Raw genomic sequence first — 24157 nt, 5'->3', positions numbered from 1 at the left:
ACTGAAATTAATGTAGAGTTTTGAGAAGGGGGATTTCTAAACACATCTCTAGTTTTTTTTTAAGATTAGACCTGAACTTTCTCATTTTGCTTTTGAAGGGATGGCAGAATTTTCAGTATGGTCAGCCTCCCGAGGGTGTGATCTGGCTCCAGTCTCCAGTCCTTCATCAGCTAGGAATGCTTAGTCACATGGAAATGGTTTTACCTTTTGTCTTGTAGCTTTTGCCCTTCTTTGATGTTTTCCTTTTTATTACAGATGGTCAGAAGGATATAGAAGATGAGCTCACCACTGGTCTGGAGCTGGTGGACTCCTGTATTAGATCACTGCAGGAGTCAGGGATACTTGATCCACAGGACTATTCAGCCAGTGAAAGTAAGTTGCTAGAAATACACTTTGTAGAACCTAAATATTTAATGCTTTAAAACTGAATGCCTATCTTTTAGTGTTTTTCTTGACTATTTTCTCATATTGGCAGAAGGCAATGTAGTTGTGAGCAAATTGCCTCTTTGCCTTTGCAAGTTAATTTTTGGGTTTGTTTATAATGGAGGGAATCTTGCTGCTGGTTTCTTGGGGGAATAAAAGACAAACATATGGAATATATTTTAAGGAAAATATTTTCTAATTGTGATGTTGCTGTACTATACTGTGCTGTCATGTCACAAAACTTCAGCATCACCCCCATAAAAGCAACTGTCAAACAGGAGTTTTTCACTGTGCAGAGGTGATAAAAATAAAAGTAGTGTGTGACTGAGAGAAATTCTGATGTGTCATTGTAACCGCTTGGGCAGGTACCTGGTACTCCTTAAGACTAGGATTTTCTAGTGGATACACAGAAAAAGGTGAACATTTTGCAGGTGATGCACAGAATGGCAGCTGTAGCAAAGAGGGCAGAAGTCTTTTCTCAAGGATTGGCTCACTAGTTGTTTGCCAGCCATTCTGTTTGCAGAATAGTGCAGGGAATGGATGGATTCTTGGATAGGACCAGCCATTGGGAAGTGAATCAAGGCTAAAGAACAGCAAAAGTGAACGAGGGACATGCCACTCATTTGTGGAGCAGATGTCTACCAATACTTGTGCTCATGAGTCACAATGACACAGAGTTTCCCAATATATTAACAGGTCTGTTATCAGGTGTAGCACCAGCTGACGAAAAAGCAGGTTAATTCTGTAATTTCCTTTCCTTTTCCTCAGTTTCCTGTCCCATACTCTGTTCCCATCTGCCACAGTGTATATCCACTTTCACTTCACTCCCACTGCAGCTCCTGATATTGGCTTGGCTTTTCAGTTGAAATCAAAGGGGAGAATCTCCCCTGCATCTGGGAAGGCTGCTGAAATGTGACAGCCACCTTCTGCAAAGCATCTCTAGCGATGACAAGCCATCACCTGCAATGTGGTCATCAGGTGACAAAAGAAAGACATTGCACACTGGATGCAGAATTTTAATTTGTCAGAACATTTTTCATGATTTTCAAACAAGATTTGCAGTAAATTTCACAGCTGACAATCCTGGGACAGTAGAAAATTTTTCACTTCTCATTTGCACAAGATTTCTGGGCCAAAAAATGTGTCTAATGCTTTTGTTGCAGTGTTGCTTTATCTGAACACAGTCTGTGTGATTGACATCTGTTAGGATGTTGCTTGATCTGAACAACATTGGGAAAACATGATGAAACAATGTAAGCCCTGGTTTTTTGTTGGGTTTTTTTTTCATTTGTGGATAAGGAGAAAAAGAACAGACTAGAATGATAAAGATTGCCTTCAAAATGGGGTTCTGTGATAGAAGAATGAAATTGGGTAGATGGCCGTAGAGGAGAGTGGGGGCAGAGAGGGGCTAGCTTGGATGGAAAACTGGCAGAAACTGCCTGAAGAGAGGGAAACTACAAAAAAAGTCAGGGAAAGATGAAGACAGTACATGGAGCAAAGTCTGGATATGTGAGGAAAACTAGTACTAAAGAAATTTCTGGGGACTGTCACAGGAAGCTAAGACACAAATAGGAATGTAGATAGATCAGAAGAACAATAAAAAAAATTGGCAAATGGAAAATGGTAAGGTAGGAGAGGAGCAGTAGAGATGGATTGTGTAGGGGACCAGAAGGGCAGGAACTGAGGTTTGTTGAAGCAGGAGGTCCAAACAGAACGTCTAAAGCTGAGTTTGCTTGGCTGGATGATTTGTTCAGGGATCAGGAGTTAGGGGCAAAGAGAGGGAAAATGGGATGATAAGAGTTGAGAAAAGGAAGAAGTGATGGTGTTATGGACAGGACAGTAGCTGCCCTTGAGAAACACAGGTTTGTAGAGAAGACAGGAGCATCTGGTCCCAGGGGAGCAGTTCCCCCCCTAAGGCCTGCCAGCTTGGTCTTCACTGTCAGCAAGTACCTGCGAGGCCTTTTGTCACAGTGCCCAGTATTCCTCTGCTTTGGGCCCAGCTTTTAATGGAGCTAGGTTGCTATTTGTCATTTATGTTTTTAATTAGGAATCAGATCTATATGCCAAAGCTAACAGTTGCATCTCTACTAATCACTCATAAATACAATTAGGATGTCATATACTGAATTTTCTTTCTGTTTTGGGGATCTGGTATAAAATATCACAAACATATCAAGCAGTTGAAATGCTGCAGTGTTTCCAAAGTCAAAAGTCCAGAGCCAAGGCTGTCTGAAAAGCATAAGTCGAATTTCTTATGACTGCATTGTAAAACAGTTACTATCATGCCCTGTTTTGTACATTTTCTGTCCATGGCTCATGTACCCCAAAGCTGAGGCTCAAACTGCACAGGATACTAGAGGGCAAAGTGCTTCTGACTTCTCTAAGCAATGAGTAGAACACACATTCTCAATGAAAACAAGAGTCTCATATTTATTTAAAATTTAATTGTGTCTCTCTTTCATGTCCTAAAGTTTTCAGGTTATAGTTGTTAAATCACTAAAAGTATCTTCTACTGGTATTTAGTTCTGGGTGTTCCTGGTTAGGTGTGCTGAGAACAAACAGAACAGAACACTGGAAGCACAGTATCAAATATATGAAGTGTGATACAAAAGGAAATTTAAAGCTCTCTTTGAAATGTCTCATACACCGCATTTGTATTTCACAGACAATCCTTTCAATCTCCAAATAGGAAATGAAATCTATATAAATGTCTCACATTATAGGTATTCCAAAAATTGTTATTTGTGATGCATTTGAGGTAAACACTGAGAATAATCCACCAGGATGTTCTTTTTTCTCTTTGTATTGAACATTTTTCAATGAATGCCTGAGGTCATGCAGTAAAAAATGAGGCAACTACAAAACACTGAATAGTTTTGCAGTGTGTCCACTGTCTCTAAGACAAGAAAGGAGAAGAGTGATGATTCAGAAAAGGAAACTTAGTCTGGCATTTCCAAACTTTTGAGCTCCTAACTTGACAGTTTTAGTTATGTTTACTCCTCTGCAGTTTGACTGCAAAGCTGTATTTTAAGTAACGAGATTGACTCTGAGGAGAGCATTTCCAGCCTGCCATGGCAGTTCTAGTCTAACTGAAGCAGATTTTTTAAATCATTCTATGAAAGCCTGCCCAGGGATGTGACCACAGCTTCTTTTTCTGAACTGTGTGCATCTAGTCTAATGAGTTAATCTATCAGTAGCTCTGCCTTTGTAGAGGATTAACGTGTCTGTAGTCAAAATCTCTACAATTCGGTGTCACGCACTCTGATTTTCTCAGACTTAGTTTTAAAAAGTTGTCACATAGCAGTCAGCTGTTATAATACTCTAAATCTCAAACATGGCTTCACATGTGCTATTCCTTCAGTAGAAAATAAAAGCCATGCAAAAAAGGCAAATGGGACAAGTCACATGAAAGGGGCTTACACAGGAGGGGTTCTGTATTGCTAATAGTGATGCTTGCTAATTATCTTTACTAAGTGTGAATCAGCAAATGTGAAAAACCTTAAACATATAAAGCTCTTATTAACTTGGTGAAATGAAAGCAGAGTAGTCACTTGTGATCACTAGTTTTAAATTACTATCAGACAGGCAGACTTGTGATTGCTGTGAGCTCTCATACAAGCTTCCTGTGGTTGTGCTGACCCTGGGACCAGGTTACATGCAGCCAGGGGGAACTCCTGCACTGTTGTCCATCTCCTTCCTCTGTCCCAGCCCAGTATAAATTGTCTTCCCCAAACCATGTGTTTCCAGTTACAAGCAACAGACAAAAAGTCAGGAAACTTCCAGATTTATGCAAGAAACTGCATCTGACTTAAGCTACAAACCTGCATCTCAGCGGTCCAATTCCCCACACTCCAGTGATTTCTCTTTATGTAGCTCTAGATCTGTCAAGACTGTGTCACTCCAGTTTACATCAAATGTGACACAGTTTTTGTGGCGTCAGGAGGGCAGTTCAGCCTGTCCTAAGTGTTCATCATGGTAATGTCATCAGTAGGATGCCAGTGCTCCACACATACCCTCAGTCCCAAGGGTGGGCACTTACAGGCTGCTGCTAGTGGCAGTGGCCAGGAGCTACAGTGTGGGACCAGCCTGGTGTCCCTCAGTGCCACTGTGAGGGCACTCGATCCACTCTCCTCCCTGCCCAACATTGCTGTAACACTCAGCAGGGCTGACTGTTCCTCTGAAAATATTTCTGCCTTCCATCATTATCTCTCTCCAATGGGAACTCGAAAATATTGCTTTTGCACAAATGAAGATAAGTAGCTGTCACCTTAAAGAGGGTCAGGGGAAAGACCAGACATGTGAGAGCCAAGGTAATCACACAAGACACTGGAGACGAGTCACAGAAGAGGGATGGGAATGCGCAGTAAGTGTAGGACCTGCAATCACTGGGTGAGGAAATGTGCAGGGGAACAAACTTTAGTTCAGGGCAATAGGGATGTTTCAGACAGACTTAAGACACAGGAGTATTGAACTGTGACTGTAGCTCCAGAAAGGTATTCTCATGGCAGAATTGTTTAATTTAGTGGGGAAAGACATGTGAAAATAAGATTTTGCAAGAGCTGATTATGCATTGTGGAGACCGAAAATTAATATTTCAGATTAGCAATCTTGGAAAGATAGAGGAACCAAGACATTTTTTCCTCCCCTTCCTATCACTGCACCACTGCCTCAAAATCACCCAACTACTTCTGATCCATTCCTTTTGTGACCTAGTCAATGCACTTCCTTTTTTGGTTTTGTTTGGGGTTCTTATTCTTTCTTTTTTCCCCCCATTATATGTAAGAACAACTGAAAAGGTGGAAAGCTGCATGGAAGGACAGAGAGTAAACACGGATATAGAGCTGTCTGAGGGACAAAGGGTGGTTGCTAAGGACATTTGTCATTAATGTTTTGATAAGGTCCAGTCTGGTCTGCAGATAAGTGGGAAAGGTTCTGATGAGCTGCCCGAGGCCCCGAGATGTCCATCCTCTTTGACACAGAGAATCTGGAGTCTTCTAAGCAATCATTAAGACCAACTACCTTTTCCTGCCGATGTTTCTAAATTTGCATTTTACAAAAGGGTAGTGCAAGATAAACGTGGAATGAGAGGAAAATATTGATCCTGTATTTCTTTCCCTTCTGCTAATTTCTCTGTACCCCATCCCTGCAGGGCATTACCATGTCACATTAGAGGGCTGCCATGATAGTATCATCAAGCCGCTTTCCGAGATAATTAGCTGGAGCTCACTGAATCCTTACAGAATATGCTGAGTCCTTACAGTCTGTCCTGAATCTTTATAGGCTACAGTGGTGGAAACAGGCAATGGGTTTTCCCTCTGTCATGGCATTAGCAAAAGGAGGGTTAGATGGACTGCTGAGATTACTGAGTAAATCCATTGGCACTTTCTTCCTAGCTTAAACCACAGGCTCAAATGTCTGCTAATCCAGAAGTCTCTAATTTTACTTTAAGGTAGCTATACTTAAATCTTTCATGCTTTTTCCTTTGCTTCAGCCTCCACAAAATGAGCACAAGACCAGTCTTAAAAGGATTATGGGACAGATATATGGAGCTTTTGGTGTTTACATTTTTAACTGAAACAGGGTCATTTCACTATTTTTCACTGGCTTAATCACTTCATGTGGCAATCCTCCTTTTTTTTCTCTCTGAATCAATACCTCAGACTTCAGCAACAGAGTTCTCATTGACATGGATCAAAACTCCTCTTGGATCATTCTCCCAGTTGTCTTGATATTTTTTTTAAGTGCTACAGTTTAAATTTCAATTTAAAAACAACTGGGTTTATATTAGAATTGCAGTTTTTCCTATCTGACATTACTTTAGACACATTTTTTCCCCCACATTTCCTGAATATATTTTTATTTATATCTGTGACCCTGTTGTCCTTAGTACTTAGGATTAATTGCAGAATCCAGCACACTGATAAGGGAATAAATACAGTGTAGATTAAATATTACCATCTTTTTGGCTAAGGCCATTTCATAGTGCACTGAGGCTACATATTGACAGAATTGCAGGCAGTTAAAGATGTCTAAGTCCTTCTGGGAAAGAAAAAGCATGGACTCAATCCCACAATATATTACTCCTTTAATCATTTGAAGCTATTTTCCCCAAATGCAGCACAAATAGGTAGCGGTACCATTTATTTAGATGTTGATGTTTTTCCTCTGAAGAATGATTTATGTTGCAAGAACAGATTATTTTTATAACATGGAATTATATGTATATGTTGCATTAGACAGATGTAGTTTTCATGTAAATAACCTGTCTAATTCTGAGGCTAGAAAGGTAGGCTAAACTCTTATTTTATTCTCTTAATTCAGTTTTGTTTTAGCAATTTTTTGTAGTAAGAGTTATCCTCCTTACTCAGCAGGAAAGCAGATGTCCCAGTTTGAAAGAGCACTCCTTGTTCAACCTTTATGATTTTCAGCCTTTATCAGCTGCTTTATTCATAGATACTGAAAATGGATTGAAACAAAAAGGCACTATTTACACAATGAATGTGTAAAAGGATGTGTGTTTATGTGTTTTCCATCCCACAGCTCTTGCTTTGTGAAATTGCCACCTGTCAGATGGCTGACAAGCTCAATGAGATGAAATTTGGCATCAGTGGACCTCACAATTTTTTGATGGATGAAGTTATTTCCATTTCATTATCTCCTCTGGGAGCCAGGGCAATCCAGCTGAGTCATTCTTTGTGCACACAAAGGAGGTTTTCTCATGGGATCTCTTGGTAAACATGTACACTAATAAAATCATGTGCTCTTTGAGCACATTTAAGATCTGGAAGATACCTAGGAAGTATGCATGCTCCTCTTTTATTTTGGGATTGGAGCCTTTGGAGTAGGAGTGGCAGAAATGCATAACGTGGGTTACACTGTCTTTCTGTCTGCTGCATTAATGCAAACCTGGCAGTTGTCTGACTCAACAGCTCAGAGCCCCAGAAGAAACTCTCAGAGTAGGAAGTCTGAGGAAATTTTGATTTATGGCAGAAACTTCTGTTAATATGGCAATGTATTTAGCGAAAATATTTATGGTTGGACATTATGGATGCCTCTCCTTATACCATTAATCTCTTCCAATACAGGCCTTTGACCAGTCTTGGTTTGAAACACTGGGGTTTCAAAATCATCTTTGCCCAATTTGTAACAGAGCAAATCTTTTTAAAGGGCTGCCCACAGTGATGTATTGTATGTTCTCACAGAGAACATTGTACAAAAATTCTCACTGCAGGTCAAGTTCAGTCTTTTGAAGTAGTTGTTAAATACACAGATTTCTGAGAAATGGGGATGTTGTTTCCTTTGTTCACCTTCCCTTTCTGTCCCTAGTCACCCTAAGCGTGAGCATGAAATAATTATTAATTCATTTAACAGTGTAATAGCCACTGGCTGATCACAAACACCAAGACCTGTTCCCAGGGGCAGTCCTCAGCAGGACTTTGAATGTCTTTGCAAAATAGCTGGCCATGAAAAGTTTCTGAAGATTGATCACTAAACCCCACAAAGACATTAAGGCTTGATAAAATGAAGCCGGCTCTGGTGCTGCTGAGAGCCACCTCTCACATCTCAGCAGCAGTGTTTACAGCCAGTGCTGCCTCAGGAAATGCTCCATCAGCACTAAGCATCCTAAGCCTGGATTTTATTGTTTTCATCCTCTGTCAGAGACAGAGTTCAAAGACACTGAGAATAGCACCAGATGAAAAGATGTAGCTCAAACACTGTCATTCAGTACTGCATCACCTCTGCTGTTATGGGTATCAGGATGGTAAGGGCCAGATATGACAGGCACGTCTTTGTTGCTGACATATCACATCCTAGTTAAATTCATGTTGGTGTTCTCACTTTGGGAGCATGAGTGAAGTTTTCCTTTTTGGTCTCTTCCCTTATGCAGGCAGGAGGAGAGCACTGCAGAGAGCCAAACTTAGGAGCAGAGTCACAGTATGGGCTTTCAATACCAGGATTCCTGACAGATTTAGATATCTATTTCACCAGCCATGGACCACTGTAAATTTCTGATAGTGGAGTGTTTGGGACTGTGACTCAGGTCCAGCCTGTGTTGTTACTCTTGTTCACTGCCTGTCTTCAAGTTCAGGTGTGGTTGTTACAAGCAAGAAGCCTGGTGATGGCTGAAGGCACTATCGGTGTTCAGGGAAGCAGCTTGTGCTTTCCCTGGTTCCTCAGGGGTGGCACAGAGGTTGATGTGGGGACCCACCTCTGTAGGACTTCGGTCACCTCAATTCTTTTGCAGCCCTTCTGTAGATTGGTAGGGTGCCTGGGTAGGTTTGTAGGATCTCAGGGGGAAAGCAATAGAAGCCATTGGCAGAAGTGCTGTTCAAAAAGTGGTGGCCCAGTACATGCCCTTAATGTTGGATCTGAACTTCTACAGGGTGCCTCTAGCAGTTTCCTTTCCTCAGGAAGGAATCCCCAGCTGGAGACACTCACACCATCTTAATATCTAGCCTTCCCCCTTCCTGTGCTCTCTTGCCTTGTCTTGCTGCTGTATCTTTCCTTAAATCACCCATATCTGTCTTATCACATCCTTGTCTTTTGCTTCTTTTCTTGTTTCAATTTCCATCTTTTATCTTCTTCCTTTGTCTTTTATGTCTTCAGACATCATGAAATAAAGCCTCAGTGTCTTGTCCCTAAAACAGATGATCATTCATCCTCTGAGGCAAAAGAAAAAAACAAGCAAAATGCCCACATTTTCTGTGTATAAGTGGCCTTGCTATCCTGACTTTTCACATGCTTTCACATTAATTTGAAGCAAATCCAGGTTATACATTGGTGTGTCATGTGTGAGAACATTGCTGCTAAGGATTTTCTAATTTCCTTCCATTTCTGCACAACAGCCTATAGGTTGAATTTTGTTTCAGTGTGCTCTGCCCTATAACACGAAATTTCTTGGAGTTTCCTCATATCTGGTTATGTCTGCAAGATGAAACATTTATATATAAATTCCATGCTGATACCACAATATTACTTTACATCCCTGAGCTTGCTTGGCCTGAGATGAATCCAGTTTTGGTACCTGGTGTTGTTGAATGCTGTGCAAGTGACTTAAAATCCTTGCTTAAGGATAACAATCCCTCACAATCTAGCTTTAGTACTGGAGTACAAAATATGAATCTCAAATTGACACAGGAGAAATAACAGCAGGTAAAACATGTATGGAGATGGTAAATGGAAAGATGAGAGTCAAGACCAGGAAAGCAGGAATAATTAATAGCGACATCAAAGATGGACAGGAGGTAGTGATCAGCTTGTGATTTTGAGTCTGTCAAACACAAATCCTGCACAGGCAACCAGGTGTTCCTTCATCCACAGCAGAATGCTGTGGATTTTCTAACTGAAACTTGTTAAAAAATGACAGTGACTTATAGTGGCATCTGTGGGAGCAGAACAAAGAAAGGCTTTTGGCATCCAAACTTACAGTGCGAAAGAACATCAGTAAATATTGTGCCTGTAGTGCAGGCCAGGAAACAAACGCACCCACATCCTCACGACAGGCTGACAAACTGCTCCCCCTCCTCATGTCTTAGTGGCACCCCAGTGCCTGCACACTCGGCACAGGCAGCAGTGCCAAGAGCCGCAGCATTCCGAGGTTTGCCGGTGCCAGCTGGGGCCCATAGCAATGTGTAGATGCAGCCTTGAGAAAGGGTTAGTTGGCTTGTTCGGCCGTGTAAAATGATGTATATGGAACAGAACGTTTTGGCAGGTGTGCATTTGGGTTTGATTTCTTTTGTGCTGCATGCAGTTTACACAGCTCTCAATCAAGTAGGATTTCTGTGACTTCTGTGATAATGCAGAGTAGGGAGTTGCCTCCATTTTTTTCCATTCTGGCCTTATAAATGGAGAAATGCATTTTCTGAGGACAGTGTTGTCTTGGGTTGAGCTGGCAAAATGCCAACTGCCCAACACAGAATGGTAGAGCCTCCCTCTCCCCGCCAAGAAAAGGGAGGAAAGGAAAAAAACCCTTCAAACTAGGTTTATGCTTAAACTAACTATATATATTTATACAGAAAAGAGAAAATTAAGAGAAAATTACAATATAACACACACACAAGTTAGAAATAACAAGAAATAACTCTCCACTCCCCATCAAAAACAGATTCTATCACTCTAGATCTATAAGCACCCCCAAAAGACACCCAGCAAAGAACAAAAAGAGTGACAACAAAATGTTTCTACTTCCCTGAACTCAAAACAAAATGCAAAGTAGCAGTAGCCACAGCAAGGCCCAGCACAGCAGGACAGCGGCAGCGTGTCCTGCCTCTACTGCAGACATGATGGAGCTGAGTGAACACCTCCTACTCTTGTACTCATATCTCAGATTTGCGTCATCTGGTATGAAATATTTCTTTGGTTCCTAAAGTCAGGTGATACCTGTCTCTCCCAATCTACGTAGATTCTCTGAGCCTGCTAATTTAAGGCCTAGTGAAAACTAAAGCCCAAACTACGCCAGTGTGAGACAGTGTGAGACAATGTGAGAGTGGTGCACATTTGTGGACACAGAAAGAGAAAGCAGAAGCAGAAGGGTCAACTTGCTGTTTTATGGTAGAGAAAGTTTAGGCAGATGAAAAAGATTGTAATAAAATTTTGACCTTTTTGTCTCACTTTTTAATTGACTTCTGAGGCAGTGCTAAGCACATTCTGAACTGGCTCGCCTCAGAGACCAAATAGTAATTTTCTTTTTGTGGACAGAAAAGATGCAGGACTTAAACCTGTCAAAGGTCAGGAAAAAATGGAGTTCTGCTTCACACAAGAAGAGGAAACCTGTTTTGTGCTAGTAGTTAAGTTCATAGAACAACATAATAGCATAATAGATCTGCTGATGTCTTTTGTATTAGAACCATATATCTGTGAGTAGTTTTATGGGCTTTTATAATCAGAAGCTGTTGGGCACTTTTTAATTTTTTTTTTCAAGAGTCTAATGTAGGTCTATCAGAAGAGATCCGTCTAATTTATTTCTGATAATGCATTCAGCTTCCATGTGCGTCACGTTGATGTGATGTCTATAACCATCTGATTTTATTTTCTAGTAATAAAAAGGGAACATGTTAGTTTAATACTATCAATAGCAATTTTAGACTGCAGTAGGCACAGAGGGTGACAAGAAATACCTGACATTAACGGCTGGTCTTCACAAGTATAAAATACTTCAAAAAAATATGATTCAATAATGCAAAATATGATTTTAATTTACTTGTTGGGTTTTTTTCTGGAAACAAAGCCCACACTCCATTTTAAATGTAGGTTGTTTTTTTTTTTTAGAAAGGGGGGACTGACAATGAAAAGACAAATTAAAAAAATAACAATTTTTAATGCCAAAACCCAATGTGTTCAAAATGGAAACCTAGCAGTTCCTTTTGAGCTGGATCTTCCTGTCTGTGTTGCTGCATGCAGTGCCTCCTCATGCATGCAAATTCCTCGTTGTGGTCATGTTCACAAACATATCTAATCCCATCCAGGAGCCCAGCTCAGGTACTGTTCTCCCGTGATTCCACACTCTGATCTTTTAACAAACAGCAAACATGTGCTACAGTGAAGTGCTGCAGAGTTTCTCAGAAGTACCAGTGTCACCATCACAAAGGCTAAGGGATACTGGTTTTCCTCTTTGTGTCCTCTGTAATGCAGAAATGTAATTTAGGTGTTATCCTTGCTGCCCATCTTGTTCTTGTGTTCTATCTATTGCTCCTATAAAGCACATCATCCTAATGACCAGTGATAAATTATCTCTTTCAGAGGGTATCTGATTTCAATATCTCCAGGGTTTAGCAAGTGATTTCATAAAAGATGATGAATCTTCTGCAAAAGATTGTTTAATCTTGGAGTCAATTAAAAAATTGCAGTAGTAGGTTATCCTTGGTTTTAATCTAAATTTAAGATAACTTTTCTATTAAAACCAAAACCAATCAAACAAAAAGCCCCAACAAACAAAAAGCCACAAAGACCAGGGCAAATTCTGTATTCTGAGCTTAAATATGTATAAATCTATTCTGTTCTTGTTCAGTGCATATATTTCAGTCCTGTTCTCCAGCATCTTCAGCAATTTCTCTCATTAGTAATGGAACTCCAGATCTTCTCCTACTGTCAAAAAATACCAAGTAATTACCAAGAAGGTCTGGCTGTTTTAACATTGCACTCAAAATCTGGAGTAATGCTAGATGGGATATGGTATAGAAAGCAAGACACACACTATTTGAGTAGTTAACACAGAAGTTACCGTATTCTGTCAGGATTGCTTAGGCTTTTTGTTACCTTACTCCATGACGTAAAAATAAAATAAAATCTTTCAGTAATCAAAAAAGAACCATTTACTGTTGGGGTGGAATGCAGCTCTATTTTCTTTCTAAGCATTTCAGGTCTTACATTTTTCTACTACTTCTTCTGAACATTTATTTTACTTTGCTACCCTTTAGAGTAAATATCTATTATTTCAAATCCTAGAAAACACCTCTGTTTTCTTCTTACAAGAAGAATTTTGTGTAAAAAGCCTAAGATAACAAGCATCTAATGAAACTAGTTCCTATTCCCAGTTCAATTACTCTTGAAATAAAGTGTTCTTCATCTTTCTTTCCAATAGTAATTAGGTCAGAAGGAGAGTTAGAAGGGATATCCTTGTATTGTTCACTTACATAATGGTATCAGCCTAGTTTTTGCATCATTTCTCCAGATATATATCATTTGTAGAATTCTTGGATGAAAATGAACTTGTTCCACCCTTGTGAATGCATTCCACCAAATCCTATTTTCCAGTACCCAAGAATAGGTTCTATAGCAGTACTAAAGCCCTCTCCTGTATTTGTAGGTAGAACATAGCCCTCTTAATGCGGGTAAAGTGTGGCATTGCATATAAATGACTTGCCTTCTTTGTAAACCAAGGTTGTTTTCTGTGTGCTCGTTTAAGAATTGCTGCCTCTCATCTAAAGAGATGTGTTTTGTTCAGAACAAGGGAGCTGCTTGTGCTTCAGCATTTAAACTCTTATAATTTATTTCTTCATTTTAAGTATGTGTTTGGTCTCCACTGTCCCACCCCCTCGTCCCCCACCTTTTTTTCCCCCTGGACTTTCTTTATTATTAGAGTATGGAATTCCTTTGCTGTATTGCACCCTTGGTTTGTTCTTTTTTTTTTATTGTAATATAAAACTCCTGATATCTTTAATATTTAATGTCTCCTAGAAGGTAGATGTTGAAATATTTTCCTACTACTATTCTATTACTAGTCCTGGATTTAGAGGAAGAATGGGGTCAATGCTTATTACTATTGCTATAGTACAGCTACTTGTTGTCTTCTGCTTGAGCTCTGGCTAACAGTGGGATCGAAAGCCCTTCTTTTCCTACAGAATCTGTATGACCAGTTGTAGCTGACAGGATTTGTTTTCAACTGCAGATCCTAAGTTTTGCCATGGTTTAATCTCTCCTTTTTCTTTCTACTGTTAAGAAAATGTCTTCTTTTTGTGGTACTCACAAAGCACTCTCAGCTAGTTCACAGGGGTTTTCCTCATTGCCCTCTGACTCCACTTCTTCTGCCTTTCCACCTTACATTTTTCATAGCTTCCCCAGAGACTAAAAAATAGGGAATGTCTGTACCTATGTGGCAATGGGGTTGCTTCTTGCCATCCCCTGTGGTACTTGCAGGGCTTCCCTTCTGCTCACTCAATTTCTCCACTTTCCAAAACCATCCTAAATCATCTTAAGCAAGAGAGAGTTTCTTCAAAGAAGAAGATTGTTCAGATTACCTCAAAAATAGGCCATTGTGTAACGGAGGGGTTTAAAACAAACAGACAAACAAATGCTCCTTCCCCTTCCAATTTGGAGGGAAAGTTTACTCTTGGTCCCAGATAGAACAGTTTAATTCTGGACTTAGAAAACAGGCTGTACCAGTGAGATGCCAAAGAACTTAGTATCACTAGGAACAGGTCTGTCCACCTTGTCATTAACTATCATCACCTCTCTAATGTCAAATACTGTGGAAGGGTATTTATACCAGTTACCATCAAAAGCTGTCTCTAGTTATATTGTTATTTCAGTCTGTTTCCTGAATTCTCCCAGCATCCCAAATATTTTGACCACTCAGAAACTTAATGGCCACTTTACAGATACCTGCCCTGACTTTTTAGTTTATTACATCTTCTTTAGTCATGCAGTCCTTTGCAAGACCGAGCAATAAATATGACCCAGCTTCAGGAGGGTTTAGTCACTGCTTACTGGGAGTACAGACACTTTAATGAACTAACAAAAAAAGGAGGAATCGATATTTTGCACTCAAACTAAGTGACCTGAGAGGCAGAAGAAACAGTAAGTGATGACTTTTTGGTATTTGAAATCCTTAATTAGGCATATACTAATAGTTAGGAGGTGGTTCCTCTCTCTGGGCTGTGAGGCACCTCAACCTATTACCTTTGTAAATGAATGTTTAAAGGACATTAAAGGAGTTTCACTAGTGCTTTCTTTCAACTGTTACCCAAATGAGCAAAGCAAGTTGAAGAATGTGTGAAGTGATTAATTACACTAATTAAAATCACTTTATTTACATTTACTCCATAATTTATCATTACTACTTCTGTCAGTTGATCGAAGGTGGGTGAAGTGTTGTTTATAATTGGTACCAGAGCTAATTAAATGGTCGTTCGAGCATGTTTGGGTCTATTTCCTTTGTCAATTAGGACTGGCATCGTAATAGATGACTGACCACATGGAAATGTATAACACAATAGTAGAGCTCCACTTTACTACTTACTTGGAAAAGTAAATCTGTCCCGAGAAGCCAAGTGACTTTAAATCTTAAGGAGAGGAAAAAAACCTTTTCCTTTCACTTGCCTGATATTTTTATAGGTAACTTGAAATGAAAAACTCAAGTAAGAAGAATGCAATTACCTCATGGGGCTGGCTAGGTAGATGTTTCTGTTGTTTGTAGTATAATTATTTTAGCCAATTCAGAGGTAATTATTGCATAGATTTAGAATACTGAATTAATCATGCCCTTATCTTGTAATAATAAAGTGCTGTATTTAACTTATCATTATATGTTATTTATTTTATAATTGAACAACTACCACGTAATGTATTATTGAATACTTGTTCCACAATAAATTCTGCTCTGTAGTGTAATAAATTAGTCCTTTTTTGTAATTTGGGCTTTTTTTTGTCTGTTTTGAATATTGACCGTACTATTGCTGTAGTATCTCATTGAATTGTTACATACTGTTGAAAGTAAAATTTTTGAAGTAGTCCATGAGATCCTGCAGAAACGGGAACAACTTTTTACAGAATCACAGAATCAGAATATGCTGAGTTTGAAGGGATCCACAAGGATCCTTGAGTCCAACTCCTGGTCCAGATGTTTGACAGGTGGACACTAGTGATAGTTTGTCACTTATCTCCCCAAGGGAGCAATTTCTGTTGTTTCTTTTTGAGACTTCTTCCTTTAGAATAATCTCAGATTCATTTGATTATTTAGCTTTGTAACACAGCAGTGGCACTACAATATGAGATAGAAAAAGTATAAAGTTCTCTGAGTTTGTAATGGAGTTAATCCACATTCCTACTACCTTAACTTGGTGTCCTGTAGGTAAAAGGACATATCACAATTGCTGATTATACTTAAATTTTATCAGACTTTCCCTTGGGAAACTGTCCTTAGTAACAAAGGGGGGCAGGAAGGCTGGACATACTTTAAGAAAGAAATCTTAATGATGCAGTCTCAGGCCATCTCTATATGCCAGAAGATGAGCTGGTGGGAAAGAAGACCGACCTGGCTGAACAGGAAGCTTTTGCTAGAACTCAGGGGGAAAAAGCGAGTTTATGACCTTTGGAAGATGGTGTTGGCAACTCAGGAATAGTACAAGGATGTCATTTGGTCATGTAGAGAGAAAATTAGAAAGGCAAAAGCTCAGCTAGAACTCAATCTGGCTACTGCTGTGAAAGATAATAAAAGGTGTTTTATAAACACATTAACAGCAAAAGGGAGGACAAGGAAAATCTCCATCCATGATTGGATTAGGGGAGAGGGGGGTGGAAACATTGTCACCAAGAATGAGGAAAAGGCTGAGGTATTTAAGGTCTTCTTTGCATTAGTCATTATCAGAAAGATCAGTTATCCTCAGGGCAACCAGCACTGTGAGCTGATAGAAGGGATGGAGAGCAGAACTGAACCCCTGCGCTGTAGGGAGAAGATTTTAGGGACCAGTTGTGCCACTCAGACACTCAAAAGACTATGGTGTGGGATGGGATTTTCCAAAGTATGTGGAGGGAGCTGGTGAAAGAGCTCACCAAGCCACTTTCCCTAATTTATCACCAGTTATCATGGAGGTTAACCAGGGAGGTCCCAGATGACTGGAGGTTGGCAGATGTGATGCTTATCTACCAGAAGGGTCAGAAGGAGGATCTGGTGAATTGCAAGCCTGACAGCCCAACCTCAGTGCTGGGGAAGGTTATGGAACAGATTATCCTACATGCAGTCACATGGCATGTACAGGACAAACAGGGGATCAGGCCTAGGCAGCATGAGTTTAAGAAAGGCAAGTTCTCTCTGACCAACCTGATCTCCTTTTGTGACCAGGGGATCTGCCTAATGCATAGGGGAAAGACTGTGGACGTTGCCTACCTGAACTTCAGTTAAGCCTTTGATGCAGTGTCCCACAGCATTCTCATGGAGAAACTGGGAGCCCTTGTCTTGGACAGGTGCACTCTTCCATGGGTTAAAAACTCCATGGATGGCCAGACCCAGAGAGTGGTGGTGAATGCTGCTGCCTCCAGCTGGTGGCCTGTCACTAGTGGGGTTCCCTAAGGCTCAGTATTGGGGACAGTCCTATTTAATATCTTTATCAATAATCTGGACAAGGGAAAAGTGCACCCTCAGCATGTTCACAGATGACACTAAGTTAGGCAGGAGTGTTGATCTGCTGGGGAGTAGGAAGGCTTTGGAGAGGATTCTGGACAGACTGGGTTGATGAGATTCAATAAGGTGAAGTGCTCAGTACTGCACTTGAGCCACAACAATCTCAGGCAGTGTTAAAGGCTGGGATAAAAGTGGCTGGAAAGCAGCCCAGTAGAAAAGGACCTGAGGTTGCTGGGTGACAGCCAGATGAACATGGGCCAGCATGTGCCCAGGTGGCCAAGAAGGCCAGTGGCATCCTGGCCTGTATCAGGAATAGTGTGACCAGAAGGACCAGGGCAGTGATCGTCCCTCTGTACTCAGCACTGGTGACGCCACCCCTTGAGTCCTGCATCCAGTTCTGTGCCCCTCACTACAAGAAAGACATTGAGGTGCTGGAGCATGTCCAGAGAGAAGGGCAGTGGAACTGGTGAAGGGTCTAGAGAACAAGCCCTGTGAGGACCAGATGAGGAAACTGGGGTTGTTCATTCTGGAGAAGAGAAGGCTCAGAAGAGACACGACTCTATACAACTGCCTGAAAGGAGGTTGTAGCCGGGTGGAGGTTGTGGTCTCTTCTCCCAGGCAACCAGCAATAGAACAAGAGCATAGTCTCAAGCTGCACCAGGTGAGGTTCAGGTTGAATATCAGAAGAACTGTTTTCTCCAAGAGGGTAGTTAGGCATTGGAAGGGGCTGCCCAGGGAGGTGGTAGAGTCACCATCCCTGGAAGTGTTCAAGAAACAACTGGCAGTGGCACTTGGTGCTCTCTTCTAGTTGACAAAGTGGTGTTCAGTCAAATGGTGGACACAGCGAACTTGGAGGGTTTTTTTGATGTTAATTTTCAACATTAATTTTATGATTGTGTCATGTTTGTTTTTAAAACCTCACTCATGATTTAGTATTCCAAATAGCAGAATTTAATGGGATGTGCTTCTTTCTCCCCCATCTCTAATCAGTGTCAATGTACTGGGCCAGTCTCCCAGCACTCAGAAAACTGCTTAACTTCTGACACTGGTGAGCTCCTATAGCCCAAGTTCCTACTGGGTTCCTACTGGTTTCCTACTCTTCTGCTTATGACCACTATGGACTACGATTCAGAGGAGCTCTGCTACTTGCATAGCCACCTGACAAGTCCCTACCCTCAGAAGGGAAGAAAATATGTGATGAGGAAGGAAAGAAAACGTGATTACTCACCAGCTCTGATTCCCAACCTAAATACCTGTCTTTTCAACTGCTCTTGGTGATGATGCTTATTTTTTATAATCTGTCACTGAAGCTCCAGTTGGCATTAATGACTGTGCATTGAATGGACACACTGGCCTATGAAGAAAGATGGGTAATGCAGTACCCTGTCCCTCACAGGGGAAGTGGGGCACAGAACAGCCCCAGCTGCACGTGCTGGGACTCACCCTGCCACCTTTGGTGGCTGCTTCCTCAGGTTCCCCTTTGGCAGAAGCAGGTATAGATGCTGTGGGAGCTCTCCTTCTGTTTTGGTTTCTAAGGGAGCCTGTAGCTCTCCAGTTACATTTATGGCCACAAGCAGTGTAGTAAATGCCACGCTGTGCTTATTTTATCCAATGCATTATGGCAGGAGGACAGCAAGCCTGGGCTTCAGTGCAGATCTCTTTAGAGACAGGACTCAGGGTAGGGCTGTGTCTTGCGCTGCCTCTGCTCCTCTTCCATGTTTGGCCCAAAGTAAGTGTGCAAGATACTCAGGTCCTCCATATCTCGTAAACTAGTAAGTTTTGAAATAGAAAAATAATAGCCATATAATAGCCAACATAACTGCTAGTAAGAGGAGCGAGTAATATAAACTGAGGAAAAGGGCTTCACAAGAAGTCTGCTCATCCCCCTCCCTGCCTGATTTGGAGATTCATTTTCCTCTAACCCTCCCGCACCTGTCAGCACCTGGGGCTGCAAACCACAAAAGAAATTCCTGGTGTCCTTCTCCAGTTCCTAGAAAAGCCCTCTGCTCTCCATCACCTCTGTAGTTTCATTGTGTGTTGGCTCTTGATGTAGGCACATTCCCCATCTCCATCTGTTTGTTCCCTTTTTGCCTGGTGTTCTCTGTGCTCCAGCAGCTTTCCCCAGCTTAGGTGCACTTTGTGCCCCAAGCCTCTCACACCCTGTCCTTCGAGCTGCTTGCTGAGCTGGCCTACAGAGGCCAAAGTGAGCAGCCTGGGGAGGCTTTGCACACTGCTCTGCTCAAGGTTAAGAGGAACAGAAAGGTATTGTTTGCAGTACCTGTCCAGCACACTGGAGACAAGTTAAAGAGTTAATTACTATATTCTGCACCATCATTTGGTGTCAGTCCACAGCAGTGTCGCTTGCAGTATGATGGCTCTGACTCAGTTTCCTGAATTTGTACTCTTATCTGCACTATTTGAATGCAGGAGGAAAGTGGCACTAACTGAATCAGTGAAAAATTGGCACTATCAACTATGAATAAGCCATCACTAATGTTCTTTCAGAAGGAAAAAGTTTTTTTTTTTTATTGTGATGTTGAAAAACATAAAGGAAAGCAGGTAGTTGTATCTTCCCCATACCCCCAAACAAAACCAAAACCTAGTGCAAATTTTTAAAGCAATACTACAGATCACTAATACCTGCTATACTAAGCCTTATGAAGCCAAAAGTGGTTTAAATTGAATGTTTGTAGTTAATTATGGCTCATTGAAGGAAGAACTAAGACTGAATTGTGCTAGGAGTTAACTAGTGAATTCAAATGCCTGGTTGAAAACAGAGAACTTCCATCTGAAAACAAATGAAAAGTAGTTGGATGAATGCTTTCTTATACCAACACAACAGAGTTTAAATTTTAGCCAGGAAGAAACAGTAGGTTGTTGTCAAGAGCCATCAGCGTATAGAAGGACACAAAGTTATTCTCTTCTGGGAGAGCTGCAGGCTTTCAAAAGGTTTTGTTTTACCTTCAGATTGAAATCTCAGGAATGTTAATGAGAAATGCAATCCATTTTTTCACTGTCAGACAAGGCAAGACTGCTTGTAATCCCTAAATCCTGAAAAAGGAACTTGTGTTTTTTCAAGATCATGTGGACTGATCTCAAATGTATCTTGCAGTTTGTATGCTGGGTTTAGACTGGGATATTTACAGGTGAGCAGCCACCACTCTATTCTACATGTGCTTGGGCTTTTTTAAAATTTTGGGCTTATTTAAAATATCTATCTGGATTTATGTCTCAAATTACTTTGTAATTATTGAAATATATGTATGTTTTAATTGTTCAATTACTGCAATTACTGCTTGTGAAGGTACAAAATAAAAACTGCTATACATTATTTGAGTGTAATTAAACCCATGTGCTCCAAACTTCTTACGTTCTTTTTTTTTTTTCAATGGATTGGATAAGTTTCTTTAAGTGCATGGAAGTGTTTAAACTAAATGGAGCAGGGAACCCATGTATGTGTTTCTAGCTGGTGATGTAAATCCCCTGGTGAGCCACAGTAATGGGAAAGCAGCACTTGAAAGCCAGATGCAATGAAAATTTAAACATACTGCATTCATAGCATGCGATAGTTTAATCATTATTTAAGCTTCAGAAATGTCACAGCATAATTACTTTTAGAATCAGTACAAACACTTTCATGCACAAAAATTGCTTTTTTGCTGCAACTTTTGCTTCTCATGGGAAAGTTTTGCTTTTGTGAATTTTCTGAACTTGATCTTGTTTCACTTGATCACAGACAAATTCTCTGTGAAAATTCAAAATCCAACAGATTAAAATAAAGCCTACAGATACATTTCTAAATGGAGCATGTATTTTCTTTATGGTCTTAAAAAAAATCTGAGAAACTATTTCTTTCATTTAAAAAGAAAAGTTGCAACAAAACCAGTTAAATAGAAAATGCTTAGTAAACCCTATTTGCAGAGTCAGGGAATGGAAAGCTACCAAATTCTGGATTTATAAGCACCCCTGCAGGATTAAATTCAGCTCTTCTGTGGATTTTACAAACTTCACAGCATACATGGAGCCCTGCCTCCCTCTGTACTTATAAGGAAAGTAGGACCAGTACTTATGTTCTAAATTTGTCCTGTATCTGAAATGTTCTGATGAAAGCAGTTGACTTTGCAGTATAAATTGTGTTGATATGTAAAACAGTATCATAATCCCAGTCTACATTTAGATGCAAACACTTCCACTTTACATAGCCCACTACAATTTTTTTGTACTATGAGCAGTCCAGGTTGGATTTTGGAAAATGGCAGTTATAATGGTTCTGCCATTTCTGAGAAACAGGCTAGAGAAAAAAATACTCTGCATGTAATTCAGGGCTGGGGTTGTTTGCACATTTTCTAAGCAGAAATTTTGGAGCAGCTGTACATCCTCATAGCAAAGACTTAAAGGTCATAAAAATTGCCTTTGTATCAGAAATGTACTGGAAGTTACTTCTGGTGGATTCATTGGAATTTTTCCATTGTGAGTTTTTATAAAACTGAACTTTTCACATGTTCTGTAAGGGCAAAATCATCATAATCACTTCACATCCCTCAATGTTTGTGTCACTTTCTGTGCTCTCATGAGCTTGTTAGTGCTAACCAGAAGATAAACCTGTCATCCCTGTGGAGCCACTGAGTAGCTGTTGGGTTGAAGGCAGACTTCTCTGTAACCCATGCAATGGCCACAGTTTCTCTCCTCTTGTATGTCACTTGGTGGGCCCTCATTGTAAAAGAAACTAAAATCAGTGAAGACATAGAAAAGGATTACCCAGGTATTCTTTAATGTAGCTCTTCATCTATCATGAAATCACAGAATCACAGAATGGTTTGGGTTGGAAGGGACCTTAAAGATATCTAGTTCCAACCTCCAGCCATGGACATTCCACTGGACCAGGTTGCTCAGAGCTCCATTCATCCTGGCCTTGAACACTTCTGGGAATGGGGCATCCACAGCTTCTCTGGACAACCTATGCTGAAGCCTCACCACCGTCACAGGGATGAATTTCTCACTAATATCTAATCTGAACCTATTCTGTCAGTGTGAAGCAATTCCCCCTTGTCCTGTCACTACATGCCCTTATAAAAAGTCTCTCTCAATCTTTCTTGTAGACTCCCTTCATGTTCTGGAACGCCACAATTAGGTCACCCTGAAGCCTCCTTTACTTTTCCAGACTGAACAATCCTAATTCTCTCAGCCTTTTCTCAGAGGAAAGGTGCTCCAGCCCTCTGATCATCTCTGTGGCTTTCATCTTGGACTGGCTCCAACACACATCCCAATCCTGTGTTGGGGGCTCCAGAGCTGGATGCAGCACTCCAGGTGGGGTCTCACCAGCATAGAGTAGAGGGGCAGAATCACCTCCCTCACCCTGCTGGGGCCACACTGCTTTTGATACAGTCCAGAACAGAAATGGCTTTCTGGGCTGCAAACACACATTGCTGGGTCATGTCCAGCCTCTCATCCACCAGCATCCCCAAGTCCAGCAGGGCTGCTCCCAATCTGTTCACCCCCACCCTGTGTTGACCCAGATGCAGCACCTTGCATTGGTCTTCATAAACCGCATGACATTTCCCCTGTGCCCACTTCTTGAGCTTGCCCAGGTCCCTTTGGATGGCATCCCTTCATTCAGGCATGTCAACTGCACCACTCAGCTTGGTGTGACCAGCAAAGCTGATCAGTGCACGTGATCTGTGTATGAAAACACTGTTCCGTGACTGGAATATGGTCTCAGAGCAAAAATTGGGAAATGCACTATGGGTAGGTGGTAAGATAAATCATTTTTACATGAACCTAATGAATATTAGAACATGTCTTAGTTTCACAGAACTACTACAGAACTGTGGAAAGTGTTGGTGTTTATAGTCCTGACGTGCCCTTCAGTGTGGCAGCCCTAGATGAACTCACTGCCTACACTTTCCTCTGCTGCCGTGCAGGGATGTGATGGGGAAGGCAAGATATCTTGGCTGACAGAAGAGTTATCAAAGATACACTGAGATCTGGGTGTGTCCTGCATGATGAGAGGAGCAATTAATATTTTAAAGGCTGTCATCCATCCCTACAGGCACCAAAGTATTACATCACTGTGTTTAGGACAGAGAGGCAATAATCAATAGATCTAATGTGCTGGGGGCCCAGGGAGGGACAACCTCAAATTCTCAGGCAGAAGGACTGTATATAATTAAGTGAAATAAACAAGGCTTATCCTTAGGGAAAAAACCTCTCATCAACTATTGTGAGTTTAAAAGCAAGAGTTCTTTACTAAATAGTACAGTTTGGTTTGTTTCAGCATAGAATTTCTTTACCAGTCAAACCATAAATTTCTTGCAAAGAAAACAATATGGCCTATTGCTTGAACGCAATAATAATGATGACTGAGTGGTAAAGAAACAAAATAATGTATGTGATTGTTATTATTGATAAACCAAACTCTGAAAATCTGAAGCCAGATACATCTGTTAATTTCAAGGCTCACTTGACAGGTAATACAGGTATGCTCTTTCACTGTGACTTTCTGACTTCTTTCCAATTCTGTCACCGCAGGGCCCAGCCTCCTCTCCCAGAGTGCACTCCAGCTCAATTCCAAACCTGAAGCCTCCTTCCAGTACTCAGCCAGCTACCACAGCAACCAGACCCTCGCCCTGGGTGAAACAGCAGCCGCCCAGCTCCCATCCCGCAGCACTCAGGCCAGAGGTGCCATCCAGAGCTACAGCCAGGTACGTGTCCGAAGCACTCCGGGTCTCTCACATTTGATATTGTGTGGAGTAGCTCCCAGGAAACAGCTGTTCGGTGCTTGCCTGCACATGAATTTCTGCCTTTACTTTCTGTCTTGTTCAACACACCTGCAGCAGGGTGGAGTTACCATCTTGATTTTTGTAAATCTGTAGTGGGTTGACTTGCATGGTAATAAAG

General features: G+C 41.0%; 1 protein-coding gene across 6 annotated transcripts in view; it reads left to right on the top strand.

Annotated features, from left to right (window-relative positions):
- Nucleotides 1-24157, top strand: part of CTNND2 (catenin delta 2) — a 636240-nt gene that overhangs the window by 336719 nt on the left and 275364 nt on the right. For all 6 annotated transcript variants that reach the window (XM_071553703.1, XM_071553697.1, XM_071553698.1 and 3 more), the window contains 2 exons: nucleotides 256-372; nucleotides 23789-23961. In XM_071553703.1, the coding sequence (XP_071409804.1) occupies nucleotides 256-372; nucleotides 23789-23961 (290 nt within the window). The remainder of the gene's footprint in view (nucleotides 1-255; nucleotides 373-23788; nucleotides 23962-24157) is intronic.

The sequence above is a fragment of the Pithys albifrons genome, chromosome 4, assembly GCF_047495875.1.
Source record: "Pithys albifrons albifrons isolate INPA30051 chromosome 4, PitAlb_v1, whole genome shotgun sequence".
Taxonomy (NCBI): domain Eukaryota; kingdom Metazoa; phylum Chordata; class Aves; order Passeriformes; family Thamnophilidae; genus Pithys; species Pithys albifrons.
The sequence above is the reverse complement of the archived record's forward strand: the minus strand, read 5'-3'. Positions and strand labels throughout refer to the sequence as shown.